The sequence below is a fragment of the Pleurodeles waltl genome, chromosome 4_2, assembly GCF_031143425.1.
Source record: "Pleurodeles waltl isolate 20211129_DDA chromosome 4_2, aPleWal1.hap1.20221129, whole genome shotgun sequence".
Lineage (NCBI taxonomy): Eukaryota > Metazoa > Chordata > Amphibia > Caudata > Salamandridae > Pleurodeles > Pleurodeles waltl.
The window spans coordinates 888,080,095-888,092,587 of record NC_090443.1 but is presented as its reverse complement, the minus strand read 5'-3'; the positions used below and the strand labels follow the sequence as shown (position 1 = coordinate 888,092,587).

At 46.3% G+C, this 12,493-nt stretch overlaps 1 protein-coding gene across 1 annotated transcript in view; it reads right to left on the bottom strand.

Moving 5' to 3' along the window:
- Positions 1–12,493, bottom strand: part of CC2D1B (coiled-coil and C2 domain containing 1B) — a 637,449-nt gene that overhangs the window by 428,361 nt on the left and 196,595 nt on the right. The window contains exon 8 of the mRNA XM_069232670.1: positions 3,493–3,617. Within this exon, the coding sequence (XP_069088771.1) occupies positions 3,493–3,617 (125 nt within the window). The remainder of the gene's footprint in view (positions 1–3,492; positions 3,618–12,493) is intronic.

Below are 12,493 nucleotides of genomic sequence, written 5' to 3'. Positions count from 1 at the left end.
AGCATCCGCTAGAGAGACTGTGGCTTTGCACTCCCCAGGACCAAGCAGTGGGCAAACCACCCACATGAGAGACTGTGGCTTTGCACTTCCCAGGACCAAGCAGTGGGCAAACAACCCACTTGAGAGACTGTGGCTTTGCACTCCCCAGGACCAAGCAGTGGGCAAACCACCCACTTGAGAGACTGTGGCTTTGTACCTCCCAGGACCAAGCAGTGGGCAAACCACCCACTTGAGACTTGAGAGACTGTGGCTTTGCACTCCCCAGGAGCAAGCAGTGGGCATGGAGCCCCCTCGTGGAGCAGTGGTGTTGTCCTGTCATCCAGCTGAGGTGCCCCACTTCCCCTTCTCCCTGGGGTGCCTGTGTTTTTTTAAACCTGATGCCCCTGCATTGTTCTCTCCGTTTTGAGGCAGGTGTCATGTGTGGGCTTCGCCCATGTTTTTTGGGACCACTGGTCCACGGACATGTAATGGAACAGTATACGGACTTGTGTACTTGCTGTAAATATTTGTATATACTGATCTTTTAAAGTTATGTTGGCCTATCAGGATTTTCAATGATTACCCTCGTTATAATCATTTCATTTGGTCCTTGCGTTCTTCCAGGGTGTGACGGGGTGTATCTGTGATGTATTTGGATGTGTTTGTGTGTCAGTTGTTGTGGGTGGGGATGGCGTGTTGCTTGTTGCGTGTGTGTGTGCGTCACTCTCCTTTTTCCTCCCCCCTCGCCTGTGTGCTAGGTGCAGTACTCACTGTGGTCGTCGCCGCCGTCTATGATATTCCTGGTAGAAGAGGAGGTAAACCAACATTGGTAACATCTGTAACTCGGGCTCCATGGCGTCCAGGTTCCTCGTTGGGTGTCGAGAGGTGAGTGCTTTCCGTTCCACAGACTGTTTCCACCGTGCTTTTGATGTCGTTGGTACAGCCCCGGAAAAGCTGGCGGATTGGTGCCTTGTAATAGTGTGGGCGGTACATTGTCTTCCGCCTGTCTGTTGACGGTGACTGCTGCGGTGTTTGTTGCTACCGCCGTGGCGGTCGGAGTGTTAAAGTGGCTGTCTATGTTGGCGGTTTCCACCATGGTCGTGATTCCATTTTTTTTTACTGCCGGCCTGTTGGCGGTATTACCGCCACTTTATCACCGACCACCAGGATTGTAATGAGGGCCTTCATGTCTGTTAAAATTGTTAAAAGCTATGGTCAGATCATAACAGTGAGGTAGATGGTACTTTTTCTTATAACTGATGCCTTGCACACACTCTTGAAATTCCCCAGAGTTAAACTTAAGTCACATGGAGCTTGCTTTGATCAGGTGCGACCGGTGATCCCACCATTGCATGATCATAGGGTAAGGTGAACAGCATGGTAGAGGATTCAGGAACCTAAAAAACTAAGTGAACTAGTTGTAGGACTATAGAAAATGCAAGTCTCTCGTCGCCCTGCCCCTAGCTGGTTACAGGGGTGGAGAAGCAGTGTGGTGAAGAATTTAGGGACAAATTACTAATGTGGAAATTTTGTGTGGCAACTTCTAAGTGGCTACATTTACTTTGTGATTCCAGTAAATTTTTCCTCAGTGCTCACAAAGTTTTAGTTCAATGAACAACATGCTCTTTTCTTGATTACAGAGGGACTTGCAGTAGTCACATTCTTAAAAGAAATACTCAACATAAGGCAACTCCAGCCTGCGAAGTCCCTGCCACCTATAAAACAACAAATTAGATGAAATTAGGGAATGTATGCTAGCCAACTAAGTCAACTCCTTGGCTGAATAATGTGGCTTTTTTTCAGTCCTATTTGCCCGGAATGTAAATGTTGGAAATCCAACTTTGGGTAAGATGGGTGTGTGTTGCTCAGTGAACATAGTGGTTTTTTTTTTAACTCAATGTACCTCCACAGTAGAGACAAAATAGGGTTATCGAGGAAGGGGGGCAATTGCAGAAAAAAATATTGTTGTCTTTAAACTGCTTCTACAGCAGAGAAGTGGGTATTCATAACAGCTGTTATCAGTCTTCTAATGCCAAAGTATAACTGTAAAACATGTCTCCCTTGATAATTTCAAAACAAACATCTACAGTTTCTACAGACACTTGGGGGGTCATTATGACTTCGGTGGATGACTTACACTGTCTGCTGAAATCCCGACAGTCAGGTTGCCGCCAGTGCAGCCGCCTTCCTGCGGACCCCTTAAAAGTGTACCCCTCTTGGTCAGCGGGAGAAAACGGTGTTCCCGCCCGCTGGCCCAGCGGGAAACAGCCTGCAACATTGACGCCGACTCATAATAGAGCTGGCGGCAATGCTGTAGTGCATAGGGTGCACCAGCACCCATCCTGATGTTCACTGTCTGCAACGGGGCAGGTCAGGGGGGTCCCCGCACTGCCCATGCCAAGTGCATGGGTAGTGCAGGGCTACCCTGGGGCACCATGCACCCCGTCTCCGCCAGCCTTTCATGGCGGCGCTACTGCCATGTATACGCTGGCGGAGAAGGGGATCATAATCCCAAGGGTGGCGCTGCTTGTAGCACTGCCCTGGCAGATTAGGACCGCCAGTCCCTCCTGTGGAGGAGAACTGGCGTTGCTGGCGATCTGACTGCGGCACGATCGCCACTTCGTAATGTGGTGATCAGACAGCCGCCAAAGTGGAAGGACCACTTTGGTCTAAAGACCGCCAGGGTCGTAACCAGGCCCTCGGTTTATTAGTCCAAACAACAACATTCTCATTAGCCCACAAATCCACTCACCACCCATATGAGATAGATGAGAGAATCTTTAGGTACCTGCTGATTTTTATTTTTTTTAACTTAACTTTATTCTCTTTAGTTAAAAATCTTTCCAAACAGTTCATTATGAAGTGCCCATCAACTCGCAGATCAAGCTCCACACCAAAAAGGTATGTGTCGGGAGAAACATCCTCCCTTTCCCGGGATCTTACTGAAGAATATATAATAAAACAGAGCACAACATATTTGCAACTATAAATAGACAAAGACCTTACAGACCATTAGCTCCATTGAAAAAAGTATTAATTTTTCATCTACACGCATTAACCGATCACGGTTTTCAAAACAATTGTGTCTCTGTGCAGGTCCAATCTGTGCTCGTAAATCTACAATTTCAAACCTTTACTCAAATTGTATTTAGCACAATAATTAATATATTTGCAATAAGAGAAACAGTTTGTTTACCTTGCAGTTCTTAGACTATTTTACGTTCCATTATCCTATACAGCAGCCAGGTACTAGACACTTCATAATGAACTGTCTGGAAAGATGGTTAATGGAAGAGAACAACATCATGATTTAAAAGTAAGCAAATGTCTAAAGATTATTTTAGTTCTTGGATATGCGAGTGGATTTATGAGCCAATGAGAAAGTTGATGTTTGGATCATTACCCTAAACAGCTCATAGTACTAATTCTTAATATTTAAATGCAGAGTGTATTAGGGATACACAAACAATAGTAGTGTGTATATTTGCTTTATTCTTTAGGAATATTACATACCTTTCCAGTCTTCATATAATCCTTAGCCTTTTCAATATTCCCTTGCTGCTTAGCTTTCAATGCGGCCAGCTTATATTCCTTCTGTCGTGCAATCAGAAGAGCTCTTGAATCTGTACTTTTGTCATCTACAAAGAACAATAAAATCTGGTGACTTTCAGACAAATGGCCAACATGAAATAGAAGCCTTGTGGAAAGGCAGGCCTGTAATTTACTTGTTTCTAAATTCCACATACACAAGTGCCCACCAACAAAACATTCTGCCACAAAACAGAGGTCATATTAATTGCTTATTCAGCTCAAAGTTAACTTTGGAAAATTATGGAAATTTGGAAAGTCTGCGTGTACCTGAGTGCTACCTATTTGCATATATGCAATAAACACTACTCTTCACTGCAACTATGTATATAATTAATAATGAAAAAGATACTGCTTTGGACATACATTTCTCTTCCTCTTATGTGTTCTGTCCCCATTACTGCTTCCATCCGATCTGATAAGAATTGGTCTGATCTGTAGAGGATCATTAAGAAGGTAACTTCACCAGGAAAAGGTGCTCTTAAAGTTGCCATCATCTTCACCTTCTGACTCACATGACCTCTAGTCTCCAGTCAAGGGATTGGCTGATTCATCCTTGCTGTGCCTGATGCCATTCACATACGCATCCATATTCTCAAAGACTAAATGAGCACTCTATGGACACCACTGACTGGCAACCGGCAACTAGCACTGCTTGATATTCAAGGAGTAAACATGGATTGTGACAGTCACAGAAAAGGGTGCCAGGGGAGCCTTTGGTAAGGCTGAGTTTGTAAGTGTTGATTAGGCTGCAAGTCTTAGGTCTGCAAAAGGTTCGTCACATGGCAAATATTTCCCAACTACTTTAGTTCTGTAGAAATAACTCGAATCTGGAATTTGAGGTCTTCTGTACTTTGGTCAAACTTCGAATTGACATGCATTAATTGATGCCAACATCTAGCTGTTTCTGGAGCTAGGTGTGAGACATCCAACTTTGCAATGATGTGTGCTTTGTTGACGTACAAAGCAGAGGTGACTGCCAGTTTTATACTGCATGACTTTAATAACCCACATCTTACATAGACAAGGTTTAATCAATATTCAGGGAACATTGTGGATATTTTGTCTTTAAATATACTATCAATTTACTGTGATGTATAAATAAACAAGGACTGACAGTTTTATACTGCACAACCTCAATATCCTACATCTTAAACACACAAGGTTTAATAAATATTCTGAGAACAGCATAGATATTTGTGTCTCTAAATACTATTACATTTTTCATCCAAGTGGTCAAAGTAAAACATGAGGGGGTGTAGGTGTAACCCCCCTCCCCAGTGCCGATCTCGACCCGGGGACCCATCCCTCAGGGTGCGGCCTAATTATTATTATTTTTTGGGGACGGCGGGCGGGAGGGGTAATGGGTCCCCCGCGTTCAATTTATGTAAAGCCCCTGGGAGGTGGCCGCCCCCACACACAAATAAAGCATTTTGCCCCTGGGAGGTGGTGGTGGTCCCTGTGGTGCTACGCGGCCCGCACATATTTTATCTATCACCCTGGGGGGTGGGGGATGGGGGATGACTCGGGGAAAGAGGGGAAGGGTGGCCCCACCACATTAAAATGGCCATGCCCCCGTGACTTGGTTTATCCGGGGGCTCCTTTCAAAGAAGTGCGGCAGTCCACACTTCGTTTTTTTCAGTTTTATTTTACTTTTTAGTGGATCAGCTGTTATTTCCACCAAAATGATTTTTTAATTATTTTTTTACTCTGGAGGGGGCCCTCTGGGATTCCAGCACCAGAGCTAAGGGGTCAGGGAGACTCTATCCTCGCCCTCTTTCATTTGTTTCACTTTTTTTGGAGGGACTCGGCTGAAGTAGCGTCCTAACATGGCTAACAACCCTTCCAGGTTGAAGTGTTGTCAGCCAATCAGAACTGTATTTTTAATATAACACAACAGTACATCTTCACATCATGAAATATAACAGTCTTCTGCACAATTACTCCTTCAATGCGAGAAAGTGATCAATTACTCCGCAGTATTAAGTCTTTGCATAATGGTTACCAGACAAGTGTCAACATCGCTGAGGCATGCATGAGGACAGTGGGGGAATGGAATTCAGAGTCCAATTTCTATAAAGATATTCACTGCAAGAGGCTCTCAGCATATGCTTTCTTGCTACCTGTAGCTCCTTTACTGCTTCCACATGGTAATATTAGGTCCATATTTCCCAGTGATGCTCTGCGCAGACATTAACAGTCATATGTCTGACGTTGCAAGCATACTAAATGGCAAGAAGGCCATTGCAAAGTACAGAAACAATCATGGACAAGTACTTGCAGACCACACATCATGTCAAAGCCCTAAACCTCACTCCAACTTTGATAGCACAAGGTGGCAGACACGCAGTGCTAGATTTCCAAGCATGTCATAATCTAAATCCTTTAACATCCTGTTGGCATGTTTCAGATATCAAGAACCCAATAGACACTCCAGCGAGAGAGAACAGGATTGACTGCCAAGCCGCTCCAGCCGCGGCAGAGCTCCTTAGTGGTCAGAGTTGCCTGAGGTCAGTAAGGGAGAGAGAATAGGGGTATGTTGAGTTTGCCTGGCCTGGAGGCTTGGGCTCTGCCACAGCAGCGGAGACCCGGGGGAGAAGCGACTGGCTGAGGGACATTCAAGTTGGTGGGGCGGCTGCAAACCCACCCAGGGCCTTATTGTGTTTTGGCACTGTGATTGTTGGGTGCGTCCAGCTGCCTAACTGTTGCTATCTGCTTATCTCAGCAGCTTGGACCTGGGTGGCCTTATTTTCCCTTGGAAGGTGACATGGCAGCAGAGTGTGCAAGACTGGGCTCCGTAGATGGTGCGAGGGCCGGGTGGACTGCAGCTGGTGATCTGTATCCCTTGCCCCTCTTTCTCCTTTGTTGCCAGCTTGGTGGCAAGTCTTGGAGCCCTAGGCCCTATATTTGAGTGGAGGGACCTGGTGAAACAACTTGCTGGCAGATTGGGATGCCATGGGGTCCCGAGTCTTAGAGGTGTGTTGGGCAAAACTGTGAGCTGGGCTGGGGAGCCACAACTACCCAGTTCCTTGGGTCGGAGGCAGCCCAATGACTTGTTAGCTGCCTGTCTTTCGGTTCTACATGATCAGCAGATGGCAGCAAATGGCTTATTCATTAAACTGCAACATCTGCTGACATTGTTGAGAAATATTTAAGGATAGAGCCCAGGCCTCTACCATCCAAAAGAAGCTTGACAAATATGTCCTCAAGAGCTCCTAGCAGCAGCAAAGTGGTGCTCAAATCCTGGATCCCCTAAGGGAAATTGTCAGTGTGCTTTGTCTTGGAAAGGGCCCACCGCTCACTGGCGCCCAGGCCCCATCTAGGGGGGAACTCTATCATAATGAGACTTCTTTATCGTCTCTGCACTTTATCATCATGCGATGTCTCAACTATGCTGACCTACAAAACCCATAGAGCTGTCATGTGGAAGCAGGACCTTACGTGTGACTCCGCCAACAACCTTCTTTTTTCAGATTACTTGGTTAAGGTGCAACAGCAGCATAAGTCCCTTTTAACTGTAAAACAAAAACTGGGTGTGATGTAAATACCCTACATATTGATGTTCGTGGCTTAATTGAAGGTGATTTTCGAATGGGAAAACATATTCTTTGAAACTCCAGGGTCTGCCCGGGAGTGGGTAGAGAGAAGGAAATTGATGTCGACACAAGGATGCTCCAGGTTCAACCCACACTGCGTGGTGCCATCAGTGACCATCCCTAGCTGACTGGTCCAGGATGGAGAAGGGAGACCCATCGTCGCCCACCGCAGAAATGTAAACCTGCAGCTGATGTGGGATAGATCTCTTCAGCAAAGATGCAGCCGTGGACTCGACCTGTGGATCCGGGACCACCAGCTGAAAGGCGATGTACATCCAGCCTACTATCATCTATGAGGCACCATAAACTATTTGCTATTAATCATTACCGCCCAACTGTCTCTTTTTTTTAATGCATGTATGGAAGCATAGAACACAAATAAGCCTGTCTTCAAAACTCAATTATTTTAGTTCACCTGGGCGACAGATGCTTCATTCCTAGAGGTGTGGGGCTGTGTGAAGTTGGAAATGTTTAGAGGATTTTGTCTATTTTTTTTTTTATTACTCAGCTCAACCCTTCTCACTTCTATTCTCATTATTTTCAGTTTACACCTCTATCACTAGATGTAACCCAATCGACTTCCATGGTTATATCCTGAAATGTGAATGGGGTGAACAACAAGTTCAAAAGGGGTTGAGTCTTATTGTGAGCAATGAAGTGAGAGCACACAAATTTACTACTGCAAGAAATGCATCTCCTTGGGACGAATTGTCAGTTCCTGGAGAGACATGGCTACTCCACGGTCTTCTACTCAGTGTTTACCAGGGACTATAGTTGGGTGGCAATCTTGCCCCATAGGAAGTTTCCATTTGAGTTAAGGGAGGTCACTTGTGATCCCCAAGGAAGGTGTTGGGATCTCTGGAATGGTAGAGGGTAAGACATGAACTATTGTTAATAGAAATCACAACCGTGCTGTCAGACGGCACTCTATGGGAGCTTTCCAAGCTGTTTCAGACTTCTCTGATGGAGCAAATGAGCTTGGGTGGAGGTTACAACTCAGTCACGGATTCTGGCTTGGACTCTACAAACTCCTCCTCCTCCTCCACAAGGAATACATCCCTGAGGGGGTGGGCACAGTCCATGGGCCTGTGTGCCATGGCGAACTATGCACCGCCTAGATAAAATGTACACATACTACTCTCATGTGTGCAACATACTCAGTCCAGACTGGACTTTTTTTCCTCTTGTTAGTCTTCTCTTTGATATTACAGACTCAAGAATCCTTCCCAGATGTCTCTCAAATCACTATCTCACTGAATTGGTAACCAATATAAAGAGGAGGAGAATGGACTAAATGGCACCTGAACACTTGTCTGTTTTCAGATAAAAAATATGAGTGGCTGCTCTGAGAAGCTATTGAGTGGTTCCTAATGTGACATTATGGGAATCCCTCAAAACGGTCATACAGGGGGAATTATCTCTTATATTAACAAACACAAACAAGAAAATTTAAGGGAGACTTTTGCCCTGGAGCGTGTGATCAGGCGTTGAAGAGAGTTGCCTGCTCTCCAGAGACCTCAGTTCACCAGAAGCCTTGAAGACCAAGCTCTGGAAGCAGAACAAGATGTCAATACTGGCCTTTAAATATAGATTATACAAGGTTGGAGACAAGGCCGGCAAACTGATATATTGGCTTGCCAACGAAAAGGCTAAAGACATTTTTGTCTCCTACATGCAAGATCCTGACAGGGACACTGTACCCAGCCCTCGGGGTGTGTCGACTACTTTCTCCGATTTTTATACTAGTCTGTATGTCAAACACAAATTGAAACCTGAGGTCAGGGATGGGCCCTTTATCATGGACATTCCCGTCCCCAGGTTCACAAATGAAGCTAGCACAACATCAGATCTCCCCACTATGGAGGAAGAGATCGTGGTGGATATTAGACACAGCAAGTGAGAAAAGTTCCCAGTGACAATGGATTCTCAGTAGAATTCTTTAAACACTATGGGCCTCATTTCAACCTGGGCGGTCTTTTTCCAAGACCACTGAGGTACTGCTGTGCTGAAGACCGACAAGTGCAGGCGGTTTTCCGAGCAGCACATCATGACTGCTGGCAGCCCTCCGTCCTTTTTCGGACAGAGAGCCGCCAGCAGCCATACTGGCGGTCGGCCGGGAAGTGGAGGCTGCTCCACCTCCACCTCCACGGCCCTGTCATCAGAACACCGCCCACCGAATCCCAACCCAGGATTCGGTGTGGCGGCGTTCTGGTGACGGGGAGCTGGCGGCGGAGCAGCCCCCATGGATCCCGTTCCCTCCCAGAGGATCACCGGACAAGGTAAGGTGATTGTCCGTTAGGGAAGGGGGGTGAAGGGGTGTTGTGTGCGTGCATGGGGGTGTGAGTATGTAGAGGGGGTGTGTGAGTGCATGTATGCATGCAGGGGGGTGATGTGTGTCTGGAAAATGTGTGCGGGTCGGTCTGCTTGCATGTCTGTTTGTATGTGTGCGGGTATGTGTTGTAGTGTATGTTTGCGTGTGGGGGGGTGTGTGTGTGTTAATGGTGGGGGTGGGGCGGTGGGTCCTGCCACCTTTGGGGGGTGGTGGGGGGTCGGGGGAGGACTCGGGTGGGGGAGTGGGGTGGAGGAGACCCCTATCAGTCCCAGGGAAGCAATTCCCTGGCACTGATAGTGCCTACCGCCATGGATTTCATGGTGGTTCCAAACCACCCGAAATCCATGCCGGTATGCAGGGTCCTTATACCGCCGACGGTCTGGTCGTCACCGCCCTGGCGGTCGGAGTGGAGAAATGGCGGATGACCATGGCGATAACCGCCATGGTCATAATTAAATTTTTTTTTCGCCGGCCTGTTGGCGGTATTACCGCCACTGCTCCCCCGCCCGCCATGGTCATAAGGAGGGCCTATGTCTTTTAGCTAGGCCTGCAGCTTTTATTAACGTCTGATGAGGCGCTATAGCAGAAGATACTGCCATATGATCTGAGAGGAGCCACTGTAGTGGTCCTTCATAAGCAAGGAAAGGCCAAGCTGGACTTTGCTTCTTACAGACTTATATCACTGATAAATACTGAGTCAAAGATCATTGCCAAAGAGCTGGCCAACAGGCTGGTGGGGGTGATTCGGACTTTGGTGCAAATTTCTTAATGCCCAATAGGGGGACACAGTATTTCTTTAGGCTGCCCTTGATTTGGCGCAGCGTTCATCTACCCCACAAACGCTGGTCTAAAATGATTTCAGATACGCATTTGGTTAGGTACAGTGGTCCTTTTCATATGCAGTAATTGAGGGAATTAGTGTTCGACCACTTTTCAGGTCATATGTCAAATTAATGGATAATCTCCCAAGGGTTAGGTTGAAAGTTACTGGGGTGTCAATGGCTCCTTTCCTGATCCAGCGGGGTGCAGGTCTGCACAGGTAATGAAGCCTCTGGCCGAATGCGTGATAACTTAAGCACATATGTAGGGAAATACAGCCCATCAAAATCACACAGACACTACAAGCTGACGATGCCCTGTTATATGTAGTGGTCCTGAGAATTACATCCCACAGCTCATGTAAATGGTTAAGCTCTATAGGAGAATTTAGTACTTAAGGTGAATTGGGAGAAATCTATGGTGTTCCCAATCACTGGCTGGCCTGCTGTAATGAGAATACCAGAGGTTCCTCTAGACCCATCTTTAATGTTAAGTATCTCAAAATTCATATTACGTATGATGGACTGGGTGAGGAGCTGGGAGCTAAACATTGCCACCCCCCACCCCTGTAATTCAACAAGGGAGGTCTCATTTTGAGGTGTGGAGTAAGTTGCCAATTTCAGTGATGGGCCAAAGAACCCTGTTCATAATGACTGCCCTGTCTGAATGTAATACACTCCTCAAAATTACCAACTCCCTCTCCTAAAAAGTTTTTTTGTTTTACTTCCCTTCAATCGGCTAACACAAACTACATATGGGCGAGAAAGATCTAGATGGTAGCTAGCCTTTTGCAAATGCAATACTGTCACCGTATGATGAGGAATAGATTTGCGGATATGACGCAGCAGTATCAAACTGCCCAATTATTACCATTAATGCATGGTTGTCTGCTGATAGGGCTGATCTGACTACACAGTATGATTAGAAGTGGTAGGTAGCAATGGGTGTCCCGCTCCTCTAATCCCACAATGCCTGCGGTAATCAGGACAGCCCTATAATGCTGTCATCAGGTGCTTAGGGAGATGAAGTGGCAAGATCGTGTAAAGAAAGAAACTCCCCTTTGGCATAGTAATTGATTGTTGGAGGTTCCGCAGGGTCAGGGTTCTCTGAATGGGACATCACTGGGATATCCAACGTGGGGAACATATGGTAAAACTCCTGCATCACAACCTTCAGCCAAATGCAACTTGAATTCAACCTTCATAAATCTAAACTTTTTAGATACCTTCAAACCAGGCATGCACTTGATAGGTCAGAGAGCGCCTGCAGGCAATGCCCAACTTTAATCCACTGGAGTGTAACTAAGCCCTGGAGCAACTGGGAAAGAATGCAATCTCTAGATTGTATGATGCATTAATTGTCAATATGCCTGATCCACTGCATGATATATTGCAGTTTCTCAGGGTTCGGTGGGAATCGGAATTGGGACTCCGTGGGTGACGAGGACTGGGCGGGCTGAGGCAAAGATGATGGCCGGGGAATTAGTGGCCCTTGTAAGGCTTTGCCTCATTCAATTAAATACTTCCACAGAGTTTATTTTACATCATCACGTCTTTATGTGCTGTGGGGTGGGAGCGGAATCTTTATCCACATGGTGTGAGAATGTCTGGTGGCCCATAGAGATGAGTCTAAAACTTTACTTTGCACTGGCTCCACTGACTGGAGTGGGTCCCTAGATGGATGCTAGGTTGGCATTGTTGGAGATAATGTTGAGATGAGGTGGTAATTGGGCAGTGAAAAAAACTTGTAGAACTGAGCCCGATCACTGCCAAAAGAGAAATTGCCTGCATTTGGAAGCCCCTGTTGCCCCTGCTGTGTCAGACAGGATACAGGAGCATAACTGTTGACACAGGCAAGAGACAAGATCCACCAACAGGAGAGAAAACCTCCTGAAGTGAGGTACCACCAACAGGACTGAAGAAACACCTAGCAAGAGCAAGGAAGCATGTCCACTGGAATGAAGTGTTATATGCAAAGATGAAGAGAAACCCAACCCCTTGCATAATCTCAGGACAAGAAGTTACCTCAAGGAATGGAGCCGCCATATTCGATTGATAAGCTTCCATAGAACACAAATGGAATAGCTGCCATCTTGGATACAGTAGATGGAAAAGTCTTATGAATCCTAAGGATTTTGGAAAAGAAAAGGGGGGAAACAATTGTGTCCTCCAGCTTGGCC